The 19,761-nt window shown below is 43.2% G+C and overlaps 1 protein-coding gene across 1 annotated transcript in view; it reads right to left on the bottom strand.

Moving 5' to 3' along the window:
• The window catches only part of LOC127450325 (alpha-1,6-mannosylglycoprotein 6-beta-N-acetylglucosaminyltransferase B-like), a 292,577-nt gene that overhangs the window by 46,064 nt on the left and 226,752 nt on the right, over positions 1-19,761 (bottom strand). The window contains exon 10 of the mRNA XM_051714336.1: positions 16,739-16,872. Within this exon, the coding sequence (XP_051570296.1) occupies positions 16,739-16,872 (134 nt within the window). The remainder of the gene's footprint in view (positions 1-16,738; positions 16,873-19,761) is intronic.

The raw sequence follows: 19,761 nt of genomic DNA on the forward strand, positions 1-19,761 counted from the left end.
TGGATGATAACTATTATATGTTATTTATTTATTTTATTTGTTTAATTCTGTTTCGAGAACATACACAGTCCTATTTCTTCTTTAATTTGATTTGGGATTAAAATCTTATTTTAGTATAACATGTCTTATATACTTAGGATGACAAGAATAAAAAGAAGAAAATGTTTATCTTTATGCTTCCTGTAATGGTCGATTACAATACAGCACAAGTAGTTTCATGGATATAAAATACAATACAATGCATATATCTAGAATTTCAAATAAACATTAAACTTTGAAACTGCCAGAGAGAAAATAATATTTGTTATATGGATGAATTTAAACATTAAAGCTTATACAGGCACATGTCTACTGGCAGAAGTTTAACTAGCCTACTAGCTTTTAGTAGCCACTAAGCTAATATAACCTGTCAAGCAAATTTGCGTATAGGCTATATGCCACTCTGACAATTTCTGCACGAGTATCCCAGTTGGAATTCTGACTTCAAGTGGTGTTCCATTGCACTTTTCCTAGTAGGAAGTTGGAAAATCTGACTTTCCAAGTTGAATGGAACGCAGCATTAGTAATGGATTAAATCCACTACATCATCGCGCTAGAGTCCACAGCGAGGACAGTCTCAAATGGTTAGCTGTGAACAAATAGATTAGCCTACCTCAGTGACAAAAAACAAATAAACATGAAATGACACTACAAAAGAGGCGCAGCAAAACGGAAAAAAGTCAGCGAAGCTGCAGAGAAAATAGCAAGTCTGCCAAAAAATAAATAAATATATATACATATATACATATATATATATATATATATATATTTTTTTTTTTTTTTTTAATTAAAGAAAGAAACTGATAAATTTTGGCAGAAAGCATATCACCCTCTCATGGGGACCGGTTGCACCAGCTATGTGTAACAACTTAGACTAGTTATAACGTAAATGCTTAAACAAATAAATATTAGATTTATATTAATATTTAAATATTTATATTACAAAGAAGCCTTCAGCCAGGATTAGCAGGTATGGTAGGAATAAAAAAGCAATTGATTGAATGACATCAGTGTTTGTGTGACAGACTCCAATCCAGATGTTGACATGTACAAGAGAAAATATTGTGTAAAAAAAGATTCTTCAGCAGGAAACCCATCTAAACGATACACTTTCCTGTGTGCGTCGTTGGGTATCACTGGCTTGCCGAGTTTCAACATGCATAATATATCTGATATTAAAATGAATAAATGCCAGTTTTTTCAGTCTGTTGTGTTAGTATTTTTTTTTTTTCGTAAGCATTTTGCATACAGTTACTGAATATTAGCCAATTATTTACATATTTGAATATACTATGTATTATATTTACTGTTTTTTTTTTTTCTATGTATCATATTATATTAAAAATTTAATTTATTACCACTGACAGTTACGTGAGACAAAAAGGGTTGCACATCAACAGCAACAAAATAAACCTAAAATGCACGGCTTTTCAACACTTCTGTTTACAAATTTAAAGGATGCTGAATCAAGAAATGGATCATAATAACATCATATTTTGCAATTACACATTGCTTTACACTTACAGAGAGCTTACAACCTACTTACTAAGTCATTCGTTAGCTAGTTAGCTATACGAACATCTGCAACCAAATTAAGTAATGACTTAAAGAGTAAATAAATAAAGAGTAATAAACTAAAGAGTAGTTACTAAGTCCTTAGTTCGAACTTTACATTCCAACTTAAATGAGACCTTACACACAGCTGGTGCAACCTTACCCTTAAATCCAGAACAAGCTCTCCCTCCTGTGAGCTAAATCTACCAATCAGAGACCCATATGCAGACTGTGACGCTTAAGGTGAGGCAACGCTGTTTATGAAACTCCATGGTTAAGAAAATGAAATATTGTCAAAGCATAGGAACACATTGTGATAAATGTTGGAATTTGAATTAAATTAGCCATACATATGGTAATGGGCTAGGTCGTTTTTTTGGGGGGTGGATGGTGTGTTATGGAGGCGGGGGCCCCTAAGGTTGGTTTTGCTTAGGGCCCAAAAACTTCAGAAACGCCTCTGATTAAAAATCATGCAATCAAGCATGCAAAGCTTGTGTTGGACTAATTAAATTTCTGTGTTGAGATTCCTTTGAATTGCAATTTAGTACATTTTTCTGTGATTCCAATTTAAATTCCAATTTAACATACTGTGGGGTGTGTCAAATCATGATTTGAAAGGGAGCCAATTCTTTAGATCGTAATTTTGCCCAACCCTGTCTTCTCTTAATATACTTAAATGAGAAACAGTGTTTCAGATCGCCTCCGATGCACATATGCTACACAGATGCAAAAACTCTGCAGCATTATCAGAGAACAGCTGCTTCTCTCCTCCTGTGAACACATACATCATGGACTACTGCTTACAGATGCTTCATGTCTACAGCATCTGCTGCCCACAGCAAACTCAGCAAACATACACTCAGAGTTCTTGTTTTCTGTGCTATGGTTCTTAAAGTCGGTAAACTCGGAAACACAGCACTACTAAGCTACAAACTATTTATAATTCCAATTAGTTAAACTACAGTCAAGTTAACCTTTTGATAATGAAGTAGGGCAGGGCGATATTTTTCAGCCTATTGACGATATTCTTTATACATTTTGATAATTGTGTATTTGCTCAGAAATTACATAAAAGTGATTTTAAATCAGAGTAGGCATAATTTCATCCAAACAGTCTTTGTAGCCTGTAGATTCAAATGTTCAATGCAAAAAAAAAATTGGTTAAAGATAATGAATGTTTCCCTCAGTTTCCACTAAATCTACACAAGAAAAAAATTAGGAATTGTCAAACCAAACAAAAGTAAAGTATGAAGTGCCACAGCGATCAGTTTTTGGGCCTCTGCTTTTCTCCATGTATATGCTTCCCCTGGGAGGTATTATCAGGAATCGTGGAATAAGTTTCCACTGTTATGCCGACAATACCCAACTTTATATTTCTTCAAAACCTGATAAGATTTCACAATTCTCCAAATTAGCAGAGTTTATCAATGAAATAAAAGATTGGATGGCCAGAAATACATCGTCTTCAACAGCGAAGAACTTAGGTGTTATATTTGATACCAGTGTTTGTAGAACAGCATTCTTCCACCTAAGAAATATTGCTAAATTACGACACGTTCTCTGTTGCTGATGCCGAAAAACTAATTAATGCGTTCATGACCTTAAGACTAGATTATTGTAATGCATTACTGGGAGGATGTCCAGCAAGATCAGTAAATAAACTTCAATTGGTTCAAAATGCAGCAGCCAGAATGCTGACTACAACCAAGAAATATGATCATATTAGCCCCATTTTATCATTGTTACATTGGCTAACTGTTAAATTTCGTATTAATTTTAAAATTCTGTTAACTACGTACAAAGCTTTGAATGGTCTAGCTCCGCAGTACTTCAGTGACCTTCTATCATGCTATATTCCATCACGTTCATTATGATCGCAATATTCTGGACTGTTAATAGTTCCTAGAATATCAAAATCCACAAAAGGAGGTAGATCCTTTTCATATTTGGCTCCTAAACTATGGAATAGTCTCCCTAACACTGTTCGAGATGCAGACACACTCACTCAGTTTAAGTCTATACTAATGACTCATCTATTTAGCCAGGCATACACCTAATCTATCCTTCAACTCACAATTAGGCTGCTTTAGTTAGGTCTGCCGGAACCAGAAACCAGAAACAATGATCATGATCTATAACTCTGCAATAAATTGAATGGTGTCTATGCTAATATTATTTTATTTATTTCCCTGTCTCAACCTCGGGACTCCTATCATGAGGTCACCAGAACCGGCTGGATTCCTGCTTCGTGTTGGACTCCACTGCTACGTGTTGCTGTGTGATGATGACTAATAGCAGCCGGTGCCAGCCAAACATCACTTCAGTCTATTACGATGGACTTCAGAAGATGAACTGATGCCAACTCCAACCATAAGACATGGGATACATCATATGACATTGCCTGAACCTTGGACTTAGGATAGACCTCACTGAAATTACCAGCCAGGTTGAACTGCGATGCACCTAACTGATCTCTGGCTGCATCACCTCGGTCTAATGATGGACTACACTCTTGAAATGGAATACATAGACTATCAAGTAATTACCAACAAAACCCTTCATCAGCCAACTAACAAGGACAATTGCATCTATGTGAACTTTTGTAGTTATCCAGGATGGACTTCAAAGACATTAGTAATTAATCTTACAGTTCATACAAAATCTTTGTTTTAAACACTGACCCTTAACACTTACTTAGTTTAATAATTTTAAACCATGACTTGCACTATACATATATCATATTCATGATGTTAGCCAGAGGGGAACTGGCCCCCACAGTGAGTCTGGTTTCTCCCAAGGTTATTTTTCTCCATTAACTAACACCTTCGGCTTGCTCACTGGGGTTATAAATACAATTATTATTTAATTACTTATTTTTAAACACAATTCACAATCGTATTTTATCAAACTACACAATGATGACTCTAAGACATTATAGATATTACAGTTTTATCTTCTGTTAATGCCTGATCTTCTGTAAACCTGCTTTGAAAAGATGTGTGCTGTGAAAGGCGCTATACAAATAAAAATGACTTGACTTCACTTTACTAAGACAACGGACCATTGAATTATTGAAAGATAATGCACACCTGAGGTGGTAATGCGTTACACCTCGGGTGTGCATTATTTTTCAATAATTCAACAGGCTGGAGTCAATTATTCCACTTATACCATGATTACCACACCTTAAGACATTGTTCAGGGTTTTATCTCAAGACATTTTCTGGTTTTCACCCCTAAAAAGCTCTTGTGAGTGGAACTACTTTCTTCTGCCACAAATTCAGCATCTTGCTTTGATAAGCCCAAGCCATTGTTGCTAGTTTGAAAATGTCAATTTACATGCTTTTCGCACTTTGCATGTGTGCATTTATGTGTGTGTTTGTGTATGTGAGTGATAAAGTGAAAGAGAGAAACTGTGTGTGGGAATTACCTCTGTTTTCTGCGGCTCTTGTCAGCAGTTAGATCGCTTCAGATTGCCAATATGTAAGTTTAAGTATACAGTACTTCTAAGCAGCAGTGAGTGTTGCCATACTTGTATATAGATTTTTAGTGGATAAACAACTGTTTACAACCCCAGTGAGTCACAGGGGTGTGCTGATATGAAGGCTCTGTTTGTTGCTTGTGTGTGTCTGTGTGTGAGAGAGTGTGTGTGTGTGTGTGTGTGTGTAAGAGTATGTATGTGTGGGCAGGTTTAAGTGGTTACGAGGACTTTTTTTAGGTTACAAACTGGTAATTACAAGGGTATTATGATATAAATGTGGTTTATGAGGACATTTCTAGTGTCCCCATAATTCAAATCACTTAAAAAACATACTAAACAATGTTTTATTGAAAATGTAAAAATGCAGAATGTTTTTTGTGAGGGTTAGGTTTAGGGGTAGGGTTAGGGTTAAGGGATAGAATCTATAGTTGTAGAGTATAAAAATCATTATGTCTATGGAGAGTCCTCATAATGATAGCTGCACCAACATGTGTGTGTGTGTCCGTGTGTGAGAGTGTTTATGTGTGTGTGTGTGTGTGTGTGTATGCATATGTGTGTGTGTGTGTGTGTATGCGTATGTGTGTGTGTGTGTGTGTGTGTGTGTGGGTGAGAGTGAAAGAGAGAGAGAGGGAGCGTGAGGGCCCTTTTCAACAGAAACTGAAATTAATTTAGGAAATTATAGACATTGTTTGTCATTCTTATCGGATGTACTTGGCCAGTGTCTTTGTTTTGATTGGTTATTTTGCTGTGATAGCCTGTAAAGCTCTTTGAAATAACTGAAATAATTTGGCATAGTGATATGGAACCATTATGTGGTCCTTAGAATGTCTGCCAACCAATCAGAATCAAGCATTCAACAGACATATGATAATATAATTTAATACTGTGTTATAACTTTTATTATTTTGAGGACTTGTTTTTAGTAATATACAGTATTTCTGTTGTATTTACTTCACCTTCACCTGGAACTTTTATTTTGGCGGAACACTGAAAATGCGCTGCAGTGTCAATGTGTATTTGACAGTTTACTATGTTCCTCATTACAAAATCTGTGAAACACTGTCACCTTCTCCATTTCTGCGATACTGTCACACTTTTTGATTTGTATTATTAAAGGAATAGTTCACCCAAAAATGAAAATTTGCTGATAATTTACTCACCCTCAGGCCATCCAAGATGTATCTGAGTTTCTTTCTTCATCAAAACAGAATTTAAGATTTTTAGGATTTCATTTCAGGCCTCCTCCTTTAAACAATGCAAGTGAATGTACTCTGAACCCAAATGATTGATTATTTTTAGAAACAAAACAATACTGATATATTTTTTAACTACAAATGTTCGCTTCTGTACATCTCTGTGATGCACGCTCATGAGAGGGATGATGTAAGCTCATTGGTAAGGTCACGCGTCACGTGGATGAGGAGGCAGTAAGCGTGTCATTGTTTACAAGAGAAGGAGCGTTGAACAAAATGTAATTGTCTTTGCAGTAGATTTTTATTTGTATAAGTATATTGTTCAAAATGGTTGTTTGGTGTGTGTATCCTTGATGCTTCAACCTTCAGAAACCCCAAAGAAAATGCACGCTGGGAAAAATATAAAGTTTTCATCGATTGCCTATACATGATCATGAGCGATTGAAGCTCTGGCTTATCACGCTGAACCTGGATATCAGTACACCCCTACATCCTCTCAAATATTGGAGGGTGTGCAATGAACATTTTACCCCTGAGGACTTCAGACCATTGAAAGAAACAAAGGGTCGATATCTGAATTCATCAGCTGTGCCTGTGCTGTTTTTCCAGCAAACTCAGGTATGTGTGAAAACTTTGTCATATAGCCTATATATTTCTATATAGTAGCTATAATAACAAACAAAACATGATACTTACTCTACTGATAGGGTGCCATTGGGTCCTTCTGGACTCAGACGGCGCTTCCAGTTTATTCGTGGCAAACTGAAAAACACATCTAAAATGCTGGGGTTCCACAGTAATTGTGGAAAACCATTATGTTCGTCAATGCAGCTAGGACTAGGAGTGTTCTCACCGGCTGCTTCGCTAATTGTTTCCAACGGTGGGATTGCTTTGGTCCAATTGTGGCAGCACAGACTCTCTGCCTCTGTTGGTATTGGTTGGCATTTACTACAAGAGCACCACCACGTCTCCATAGATCTCTGCCTCCCCGAGACTTGTGATTGCGCCACTGCTGCAGCCTCCTCAATCTCCCTTAGTTCCTCATCAGCATATTCGGGCTAAAATAGGTAGGGTTGGGCAAAAAACGTCCTGGTTACTTTCATAACCTCCATTTCCTGATGGAGGAAACGAGTCATTGTGTCAATGTAGTGACACTAGGGGTCACTCTTGGGAGCCCCAAACACCTCTTCTTTTTTTTAAAAAGGCCATTGAAAATTGGCAAATGGAATTTGCATGCCACTCCTCTGGACATACAGGTATAAAAGGAGCTGGTATGCAACCACTCATTCAGGTTTTGTGCTGAGGTGCTGAGACCAGGTCCCGGCCATTTCAGTGGGTAGTTCAGCGTTGTGGCAAGAGGGACACAATGTCTCTTTCCCTCCATCAGGTAACGGAGGTTATGAAAGTAACCAGGACGTTCCCTATCTGTCACTCACTCGATGTTGTGTTGATGTAGTGACACTAGGGGTCCCTATACAAAACACCACAACTAGCTGAACAGTGTTGCGTGAAGTGGCGGTGTGTGACGGGCAGACTGCTGGGTGCCTCGTAGCCAGCGCACCAGGCCGTCATGTAACCTCCCCCAACACTCTTATGAGCGTCGAATGGTCCATCAGGAACAAGTCGACTGCCCAACTATAGGGACAGGCTAGCCAAGCCGAGGCCTCTTTTCCCTCTCTTTTCTCCCCAAAAAGAGTGGAATTTGTTAACTGACTGGGAGCCATAAGTGTCTGCGTTGGGGAGTGTCCCTCCCAAGGGGAAGACACTGCGGAGACCAAACCCCGCCCAAAAAGAGGGGGGGGTGTATTTTGAGTGGAATGCGTTACATGGTCTTACCGAGTCTTGTCGGAAGTATGTCATGTGGAGAGGTCCCATGGTAGGTCCTACCCGAAGGGGGAGGAGTTTATACAGAGCATGGCGACCGGGGGCAGAGGGGCCTCTGCCCAAGGAAGACGCAGTTTGCCATCAGGGAAACAATTATTGCGGAAGATATCACATGGGGTCGCCATCGGGGAACTAGGACGTATGGAGCACCTACCTCAGTACAGGTGTTCATTAGTGCACGTACTGGGCCGGTCAGTGCGTTTCTCCGCAAACTCATCTGCCAGAGGGCTAAGGAGGAAATTAATCCAGGGATCACAGTCTGTGAACACGACTGGGAGTCAAGAGCGCACGTATTCACCTCAAGGGAGGGGAAAGGCGCTATGCACAAGCTGTACACCCGGCCAGTTGTCCCGGAACTTACCTGCTCGTGCCTGCCAATACATGGGACGAGACTGGCTCAACCCAGAGATTTTAGAACCTCGCAAAGGTGTTGGGTGTTGCCCAGCCTGCTGCTCTGCAGATGTCTGCCAAAGAGGCGCCACTGGCCAGGGCCCAGGTGGCCGCCACACTCCTAGTGGAGTGGGCTCGTAACCCCGCAGGTGGTTAGTCCTGAGCCTGATATGCCAACGTGATGGTGTCGATGACCCGGTGGGCGATCCTCTGTTTGGAGACAGCACTTCCTTTCCGCTGTCCACCAAAGCAAACAAAGAGCTGCTCGGAGCTTCTAAGGCTCTGCGTGCGATCCAAATAGATGCGTAAAGCTTGCACCGGACACAGCAACACCAAGGCTGGGTCTGCCTCCTCCTGGGGCAGAGCTTGCAGGTTCACCACCTGATCCCTAAAATTAGTCGTGGGAACCTTGGCACATAGCCCGGTCAGGGTCTCAGGATCACGTGAGAGTAACCCGGACCAAACTCCAGGCACAATTCGCTGACAGAGAATGCCAGCAGGTCCCCTACCCTTTTGATGGAAGTGAGCGCAGTCAGGAGGGCAGTTCTCAAAGAGAGTGCCTTAAGCTCAGCTGACTCCAAGGGCTCAAAGGGAGATCCCTGTAGACCCCGAAGCACTACGGAGAGGTCCCATGAGGGGATGAGGTGCGGTCTGGAGGGATTCAACCTCCAAGTGCCTCTCAGGAACCTGATGATCAAGTCGTGCTTCCCCAAATACTTACCATCTACTGCATCGTGATGCACCGAAATAGCAGCTACATACATCCTCAGGGTGGAGGGGGACAGCCACACCTCCAGCCTCTCCTGCAGGAAGGAAATCACTGTTCTGACTGCGCATCTCTGGGGGTCTTCGCGTTGGGAAGAACACCACTTATCAAACAGACGCCACTTCAAGGCATACAGGTGCCTCGTAGAGGGAGCCCTAGCCTGAGTGATCATGTCTACCACCATGGGTGGTAGGCCACTTAGGTCTTCCGCATCCCATCCAGGGGCCAGACATGGAGATTCCAGAGGTCTGGTCATGGGTGCCAGATGGTGCCCCGTCCCTGAGAAAGAAGGTCCTTCCTCAGGGGAATTCTCTGGGGGGGGGCTGTCGTGAGGAGCGTGAGATCCGAGAACCAAGTCTGGGTGGGCCAGTAGGGTGCTACTAGGATGATCTGCTCCTCATCCTCCCTGACACTGCACAGGGTCTGTGCAAGCAGGCTCACTGGGGGAAACGCATATTTTCATAGTCCAGGGGGCCAGCTGTGTGCCAGCACATCTATACCGAGGGGTGCCTCGGTCAGGGCGTACCAAAGTGGGCAGTGGGAGGATTCCTGGGAAGCAAACAGGTCTACCTGTGCTCAATCGAATCGACTCCATATCAGCTGAACCACCTGAGGATGGAGTCTCCACTCTCCCCTGAGGGTAACCTGACATGACAGCGCATCTGCGGCAGTGTTGAGGTCACCGGGATGTGAGTAGCTCGTAGCGTAGCTCAGGTGCTGCTGACTCCAGAGGAGGAAATGGCAGGTGAGTCATGACATGCAGTGGGAGTGTAGACCGCCTTTGAGGTTGATGTACGCTTCCGATGCTGTGTTGTCCATCCGGAACAACACGTGCTTGCCCTGGATCAACGGCCGGAACCTCCGCAGGGCGAGCAGTACTGCCAAAAACTCTAGGCAGTTGATGTGCCAACACAGCCGCGGTCCAGTCCAGGAGCTGGTGGCTGTGTGCCCATTGCACATGGCACCCCAGCCCGTCTTGGAGGTGTCTGTTGTAACCACGACGCACATGGAGATCTGCTCTAGGGGAACCCCTGCCCATAGAAATGCAAGGTCAGTCCAAGGGCTGAAGAGGCGGCGACAGAAAGGTGTGATGGCCATGCGATGTGTTCCGCAGCGCCATGCCCATCTCGGGACTCAAGTCTGAAGCCAGTGCTGAAGCGGTCTCATATGCATCAACCCGAGCGGTGTAGCTGCTGCTGAGGATGCCATAAGCCCCAGGAGCCTCTGAAAGAGTTTCAGTGGAACCTCTGATCTCCGTCTGAATGCCTTCAGACAGTTCAGCACCGAGTGTGCGCGCTCATTCATGAGGCGCGCTGTCATTGAGACTGAGTCCAACTCCAGACTGAGAAAAGAGATGCTCTAAACCGGGGAGAGCTTGCTCTTTTCCCAGTTGACCTGAAGCCCCAGTCAGCTGAGGTGCCAGAGCACGATGTCCCTGTGTGCGCACAGCAACTCTCGAGAGTGAGCTAGGATTAGCCAGTCGTCGAGATAGTTGTGGATGCGAACGCCCACTTCCCTTAGAGGGGCAAGGGCAGCCTCTGCGACCTTCGTGAAGATGCGAGGGGACAGGGACAGGCCGAAGGGGAGGACCTTGTACTTGTACACCTGGCCTTTGTAGGCAAACCACAGGAAGTGTGTCTGTGTCGAGGTAAGACCGAGACGTGAAAGTACGCGTCCTTCAGGTCTACCGGCGCAAACCAATCTTGATGCTGGACACTCATTAGAATGCGTTTTTGCGTCAGCATCGTGAACGGGAGACTGTGCAAAGCCTGGTTCAGTACTCGCAGAAGTTCAGGATTGGTCACAACCCACCGCCTTTCTTCGGTACGATGAAGTAAGGGCTGTAGAACCCTTTCTTCATCTTGGCTGGAGGGACAGGCTCTATCGCGCCCTTGCGCAGAAGGGTAATGATCTCCGCATGCAAGGTAGCGTCATTCTCGCCCTTCACCGCGTTGAAGCAGACGACGCTGAACCTGGGCAGGCACCTGGTGTACTGAATCGCATAGCCGAGTCGGACGGTCCGGGTCAGCCATCGCGACGGGTTGGAAAGAGCGAGCCATTTGCCCAAACTCTGGGCGAGGGGGACCAAGGGAATGATCAAGTCGTACGTACTGGCGGGTGGGGACTCGCGTCGGGGTGGAGCTCGAGGAGCCACGTCGAGTGGACTCGAGCCCCGTGGCCATGTTGAATCCAGGGACATTGAAGCACTTACCTGGCTCCTGCCACCCACCATAAGATTGGCCGAGGAGGGGGGAGGAGGAATCTCGTCCCCGTAGTCCACTGGAACCAATCCCGTGTGGGCGTGTTTGTGCCACAGCTGGGTGCACAGGGGCGGGGGGGTCCACTGCTGGAGCGCCACACCTGCCAAAATGGAACGGTGGACGGTGGTCGTGACGACGGCCGTGCGCACCGGATATGTGACCCAGGAGACGAGGGAACCATTCTTTTGTCAGGCTTTTGGGTGCCGCAGCCTCCTGGGCATGCGGTGATAAAAGATTCTCCTCCCGGCCTTCCACCGGGGGATGGAGTTGACTGTCGACCAGCACCAGAGAAGTGGGTCTCTTCACCCCTGGTTCACCCGTCTCGGGGGCGCTTCGAAGCCTTCCTCGGGTTCTTAGTAGCCGGCCGCGAGACGGGTGGCGTCTGCTCCCTGCGGAGGGCTCCACACCGGAGCCTGGCCACGGGGCCGGGCTGCGGCGGAGCCGGTGTTATTTCTGCAGGAGGAAGCCCTTGGTGACAAGCAGACAGGGTGCGGGGTCTTAAGCCGTGCCGGGGCAGGATATGTTTTAAAACCTGCATCTGCTTTTTCACCACCGAGAATTGCAAAGTCCTTGACGGTGTTGCCAGACAGGCCAATCTGGGAAAATGGGAGCATCAAGGAACCGTGCCTTGTCTGCCTTTCCCATCTCAACCAAGTTGAGCCATAGGTGGCACTCCTGGACCACCAGGGTGGACATCACCTGCCCGAGAGACCGCGCCTTGACCTTCGTTGCCTGGAGATCGAGGTCAGTTGCCGAGTGCAGTTCCTGCATCAATCCCGGGTCAGAAATACCCTCGTGCAGTTCTTTTAGTGCCTTGGCTGGTGTACTTTCAGGAGAGCTATGGCGTGCAGGGCGGAGGGGGCTTGTCCAGGGGCACCATAGGCTCTAGCCGTCAGGGATGACGTAAACCTACAGGCCCTGGATGGGAGTTTCATGCGCCCACGCCAGGTGGCGGAATTCTGTGGACACAAGTGCACCACGAGCACCTTATCCACCTGGGGGATCACCGAATACCCCCTGGCTGCTCCACCATCGAGGGTAGCGAGAGCGGGGGAGCTGAAAGACCGGGACCGGGCAGTAAAAGGTGCCTCCCACGATCTTGTCAGCTCCTCATGCATTTCCGGGAAGAAAGGAACGAGGGGCGTGGGTGGCGCCCCTTGCCCAGGAACCGATCGTCGAGCCATGAGGGTTCAGGGGAGAGTGGAGGGTTCCACTCTAGCCCGATGCTCAAATTCCACTCGCCAATTCTCATTCACCTTTTTTCAAAAAAGCAGAGGTGTTTGGGGCTCCCAAGAGTGACCCCTAGTGTCACTACATCGACACAACATCGAGTGAGTGACAGATAGGGAACTTCATCGCCTCTTCTCTTCTAAAATAAAAATTCTCTGACATCGTGTTTGAAATTGTTTTGGACTGTTTTGGTTTGTGAACGGCGCTTGGTCTGTGGTCTGTGCAAGTTTCTCTTGTAAACAATGACGCGCTTCCTGCCTCCTCCACGCGTGACCTTAACAACGAGCTTACGTCATCCCTCTCATGAGCGCGTGTCACAGAGATGTACAGAAGCGAACACTTGTAGTTAAAAAGTATATAAGTATTGTTTTGTTTCTAAAAATAATCAATCGTTTGGGTTCAGAAGAACTTTATCTGTCGACTGGAGTCGTGTGGATTATTTTGATGCACCCTAAATATGCATTATGGACCATCAAAAAAAAATGGAGTACATTCACTTGCATTGTTTAAAGGAGGAGGCCTGAAATGAAATCCTAAAAATCTTAAATTCTGTTTTGATGAAGAAAGAAACTCAGATACATCTTGGAAGGCCTGAGGGTGAGTAAATTATCAGCAAATTTTCATTTTTGGGTGAACTATTCCTTTAAATTACAGTGGTTTTAAAATGTTGATAATTTTGCCTTCACAATGTGTTCATCATGAGCCCTGTGCGTTTCACACAGAAAAGAATGCACTCTGACGCATACAATTTTAACCAAAATACCCACACATTAAACCACTCAACAAGAGCTAAATATCATAACATGAACAGACAAAACATGACATGATACATTACAGCAACATAAAGGGAGCAATACTTCTTTTATGTGTTACTATTACACTACATACAGTACATTTAAAGAATAGAGCAGCATTTATCTGGTACAAATCTGGATCTGATAGATCAATATTTTCCGTAATTTGACCATTCTGAGATTATGGGCATTAAAAAGAATTGTTACCTTTCCCTTGAATCAGTTTCAAAATTTCCTGACAGTAATTTTCTGTTTTCAGATATAATTTTTTCTTAGCGAATTTTAAGTCAGTTTTGTGAAAAATAAATGTTAATTGCAGCAAGTGTTCATTTTATGTATGCCATTTTATGTATGTCTCATTTTGTGTTAAATTGTGTAGTATCATATATACACAAACATACTGTCTATATCAATATTGGCCACCCTGCTTTCAAGACAGTGGGCCCCATTAACGATGGCCCCTGATAAACCCATATTGGTCGACTACTAATCTCAATTATGGTGATGGCATTATATTGAACACACCAATTTATATTAAATATAGTGCTGTCAGTCAATTCAAATATTTAATTGTGATTAATCACATCATTTTTCAGTTAATATCGATTAATCGTAGATTTAGAAAGAGCTTCATTCTATATATTTCATTCTATAGAGCTTTGATTCTATATACTGTACACTTCTTTTCCTCTCAAAATGCATTTAGTTCCTTCTTAGAAAAGAAAACATAACAATATATAACTTTATTATATATATATTTTTTTATCAACATTTTCCAAAATATTCCACAGTAAAATGATGCACTAAAAAAGCACCAATTATTTTTTAAACATTTCCCAAAGTTTAAGTGTGAGGATGGTTTATTGAAAGAATTGGTCCCTATAGGTTCCCTATTCATTGCAATGGGCATTCAATATTTAAGCCTCATCCTCTACAATATTAATCGTGGCTATCCACTTTGCTACAGCAATCGTGAAGTCCTAGGGGATACAAACATTTTAGAGACTGGGGCGAGGAGCAATGAGTAAGTCTGACATTTGAAAAATTTTGAAAAGGGGATCCCTGTGTCACGTATTCCCTGTTTTTGTGCTTAGACTTTTATTTTTAAATTCTTGTTTAGTTCCCTGTTCTTGTTTCCTGTTAGTTTTGTATTCCTTTGTAGTTTCCTTTCATGACTGGTTTTCCCCTGATTGTTTTCCCCAGGTGTTCCTCATTCCTTTGTTTGCCCTTGTGTATTTAAGCCCTTGTTTCCCCTGGTTTCTTTGTCAGTCTTCACATGTGTTGTCATGGTCTGTGCCTTTTGTTTCCTTTTATTCTGAGTTACCTTATTCATCTTTGTTTTATTAAAAGCTGTGTTTAGATCCTCATTCCTCATCTGCCTCGTCACAGAAAGACTGACCAAAAATGGATCTAGCTGCTGTCAGAATTCTGCTTCTGAAGCAAGGGGACCGTCCAGTTGAGGATCACGTCCGTGAGTTTTTAGAGCTAGTGAATTTAGTGCACTATCCAGACCGCTTTCTGGTGGTTTTCTTCCGGACTGGTCTGAATAGTGCACTGAAGGAACTGATGCCTCCGGCTGATCCTCACTGGACACTCCGCGAATATGTGGAGAAGGCTCTGGAACTTTGCAGATCCCTTTACGCAGTGGATTATGGTGGGAACCCCGGGCCAAAACCTGCATCTTCTGTTCCTTGCTCCAAGCCTTCCACGGCTCCTTGCTCCAAGCCTTCCACGGCTCCTTGCTCCAAGCCTTCCACGGCTCCACCCACTCCTCCAGAGACTCCTCCTCCAGCGTCCCTGCCCGCTCCTCCAGAGTCTCCTCTTACAGTGGCTCTGCCTACCCCTCCTCTGGCCTCCTGACCCTGTCTCAGCCCTGCGGCCGCCTCCCAAGCCTCCTGACCCAGTTCCTAACCTGAGGTGGTCTCCTTGGTCTCCTGGTCATCCACCTGATCTGCTCTGGTCTCCTTGATCTCCTGGCCATCCGCCTGATCTGCTCTGGTCTGCTTGGTCTCCTGGCCATCTGCCTAATCTGCTCTGGCCTCTTTGGTCTCCAGCTCTACCTCAGCCCTCTGAACCTCCGGCTCCAGCTTGGTCCTCCGAGCCTGCAGCGTCGCCATCGCTCTCCATCCCTCCGGCTCCGCCTTGGTCTCAAACCTGCCTGACTTTGCCTTGTTCCTCTGCTCCCCTTGCCCCTTGAACTGCCTGTTTCCCCCTTCCCCCCACACTCTATGGACTATTTATTTATTTATTTATTTTTTTTTTTGGGGAGCATCTGGAATCCGCTCCTTAAAGGGGAGCTCTGTCATGTATTCCCTGTTTTTGTGCTTAGACTTTTATTTTGAAATTCTTGTTTGGTTCCCCATTTCTGTTTCCTGTTAGTTTTGTAGTCCTTTGTGGTTTCCTTTCATGATTGGTTTTCCCCTGATTGTTTTCCCCAGGTGTTCCTCATTCCCTTGTTTGCCCTTGTGTATTTAAGCCCTTGTTTCCCCTGGTTTCTTTGTCAGTCTTCACATGTGTTGTCATGGTCTGTGCCTTTTGTTTCCTTTTATTCTGAGTTACCTTATTCATCTTTGTTTTATTAAAAGCTGCATTTAGATCCTCATTCCTCGTCTGCCTTGTCACACCCTGCAAATACTGAGAACATGCAACTTTTAGTATAAACTCTGGCATCAACTCGCAATCTTTATCTAAAGGTAATATGGCAGCATTTTTTAGAGAATGCAGCTGACCTCTAGGCAAATGTTCCTATCTTCTCAATGTTATTTTCAGAATTTCTTATTTCAAGCTGTAAAATTAAGACAATTAAAACAAAACATGGAAATGTATTAAATCCAAATGTTTCCTATTTTTTTTCTTTCACTGACGTCTCTTTATTCTCTTGCCCTTTTTAGGATTCAAATGAAAATAATTAATAATGTGATTACGAATTACTTAATTTAAAAAGTAAAGTAATCTGATTATGATTTTAGAGAAGTAATGCATGATTTTAGTGGATGATTGTTTTAGTAATTTACTATTGATTGGCCCTTTTAACTGTAAGGTGGGACTTTTATTCCGTATACTGCCATGTTTGGTATTGAATATACATCCTATTCATCTGTATAAGAATGTCTTGTGTCTCTGATAATACAAAGTGAAAGGCTTACGGAACATGGTCATGTACTGCTTGCAGTTGAGGTTCCAGTAGCCCCAGTTGGTCCTGTAGCCATGCATTGTGGCATACTCCTCATGATTATAAGCTGGCTCTGTGCCGAAGGTGTCAATCACACGGATGTGGCACCTGTGGAGACAAAAAATCAAAAGTGAAAGTGTCAAACATATAGTGAAATTAACCTGACATCTGTTAGCTTTCTTTCACGCGGTACTGCGCAGATCAGCGAATTAGCTGAGGTATCACAAATGCCTTTCCACTGTACAAAATGATAAGTGTGGCTTTCTAAATGCGATTATCCTCCTGAGACCTGAGCACAACTGCTGTGTGCAATTTTTCTTTCTCTTTTTGATTTGCAACTAGTTGCCCCTAATAAACATGCAAAAAATAAATTATATATATTAGCGCAAATAGTTTTCCTAAAAATGTATGTCCTCATATGGGCACAGCTGGACTAAGTTTTGAAATTTTAAATGATACCAAGCCAAGAAGTCAGGTTTTTTTAATCAAATTGTTTATGTTTCCTCGAGTGTTGGTTATTCATGTTTTTAAAACGTTACAGACATTACAGCTGATTTTCTGTAAAATTTCTGCTTTGAAACAATGTGTATTGGGAAAAGTAAAAATAAGAACTATAAAAATAAAAATGTATTTGCTTGATTTTACTTATGTCACAATGTTTTTTTCTACTTTGGCAACATAATCTCAAGGTTCTGTCTTTGCACTGTCAAACAAACAAGTGATAGCCAGTGCTGAAGCATTTTACCAATCAGAAATTAGCGTTGATTAATTCTGATTCAAATAATGGCCAGCATCATCCAATCACTGCCAACCATGTTAAAATAAAATTTAGCACTATAAATTCTGAATCTAGTGATTATCATTGTCCCATGTCTGCCAACCATGTTGAGTGGTCCAAACATCATCTGCAGACTGAATCTGAACTTTTGGTCAGATGTTAGGAGACATGGACCCCCCACTGAACTTTGGCTGACTTACAAATATGTACACTTCCGGCGCATGCATTAATAGTAGTATAGCATGGGAATTTACCTTATAAAGAGTGACTACTTACTGTGACTTTGAGTCATTGCTTTCCTGTTTTTGATAGATAATAATGATCAAATTGATATCTTGCTCAAGCAACCAATAGGTCAGGCTTCAGCTAATTTAAACCAGTGACGGGCACTTAAGCAACTTGCTTTGTAAAGCTTCAAAATCTCAACGAATCACTTGTTTTGAACCAATGTTTCTAAGTGTTTATCACACTGGCCAAGCCATGTGAGTTCAATAACAGGTGTCACCAGTGTGTGGCACATCCAACCAATCAATCAATCAATCAATCAATATTTATTTATAAAGCACATTTAAAAACAACCAAGGTTGACCAAAGTGCTGTACAGTATTAAAAGAAAAAAATGCTATAGCAGATACAACTGGAAACAAGGTAAAAACACATAAAATATTAAAATTAACAATTCACAATGATTATGGGATATTAAAAGCCAAAGAAAACAGGTAAGTCTTTAGGACAGATTTGAATGCTGAGACTGAAGGGGCTAGCCTGAGGTGGAGAGGTAGACTATTCCATAGTTTCGGACCGGCGACCCTAAATGCACGACCACCTCTTTTTTTAAGTCTAGATCTAGACACAGAAAGTAGGCCAAGATCACAAGATCTCAGTGTAAAGGGGTTAGAGGCAAAGGAGGAGACGAGAAACGGCTTGACAATATAAATAATTTACATTTACATTTATTCATTTGGCAGACGCTTTTATCGAAAGCGACTTACAAAAGAGGAACACATAAGCGAATCATCTTAAGGAGACAGTGGTACGAAAAGTGCCATATTACAAAGTTTCACTAGCATCAGAATAGTATTCAAAATAGAATAAAGTGCAACAGGATTTTAATTTTTTTTATTTTATTTTTTTTTAATGACTGGTTAAGTGCTCATGGAAAAGATGTGTTTTGAGTTGTTTTTTGAAGACAGAGTGAGTCAGCTTCACGGATGTAGTTGGGAAGTTCATTCCACCAACATGGTATGATGATGCTGAAAGTCAAGGAAAGTGTTTTGTTTCCTCTTTGTGTTGCAACAACAAGGCGACATTCCTTAGCCAACCACAGGATTCTAGTGGAAGCGTAGCTCTGCAGAAATTATTTTAGGTATGCTGGAGCAGACCCAGTGACTGTTCTGTATGCCAGCATCAGAGCCTTGAATTTCATACCTGCATCAACCGACAGCCAGTGGAGAGAGACAAGGAGTGGTGTAACATGTGCTCTCTTTGGTTCATTAAAGACCAGACGTGCTGCTGCATTCTGGATCATTTGCAGGGGTCTAATTGCACATGCAGGGAGGCCTGCAATGAGAGCGTTACAGTAGTCCAGTCTAGTTATGACAAGTGACTGAACAAGCAGTTGTGTGGCATGTTCAGAGAGGAAGGGTCTTAACTTCCTGATATTGTAGAGTGTAAATCCACATGATCTTGCGGTCTTTGAGATGTGGTCTGTGAAATTTAGTTTGTTATCAATGGTTACCCCTAGATTTCTGACCGTTTTGGAAGGCGTTACAGTAGTTGCACCCAGCTGCATGGTGATATTATGTTCAAAAGCACGATTGGCTGGAAAGACAAGGAGTTCGGTCTTGGCTGGGTTGAGTTGCAGGTGGTGTTCCTTCATCCAGGCCGAGATGTCTGCCAGGCAGGCAGAGATTTGAGCAGTCACTGTGGTGTCGTTGGGCTGAAAAGACAAGTAGAGTTGCGTGTCATCAGCGTAGCAGTGGTAAGAGAAACCATGTTGTGTATATAAAGAAGAGAAGTGGTCCAAGCACTGATCCCTGAGGTACCTCAGTAAGTAGCTGATGTGGCTTGGATACCTCACCTCTCCAGGATACCTTGAAGGACATACCTGAGAGATAGGAATTAAACTAGTCAAGCACAGTTCCTGTGATGCCCAGCGAGGAGAGGGTGGAGAGTAAGATCTGATGGTTGACTGTGTCAAAGGCTGCAGAAAGGTCCAG

Source organism: Myxocyprinus asiaticus, chromosome 13, assembly GCF_019703515.2.
Source record: "Myxocyprinus asiaticus isolate MX2 ecotype Aquarium Trade chromosome 13, UBuf_Myxa_2, whole genome shotgun sequence".
Taxonomy (NCBI): Eukaryota; Metazoa; Chordata; class Actinopteri; order Cypriniformes; family Catostomidae; genus Myxocyprinus; species Myxocyprinus asiaticus.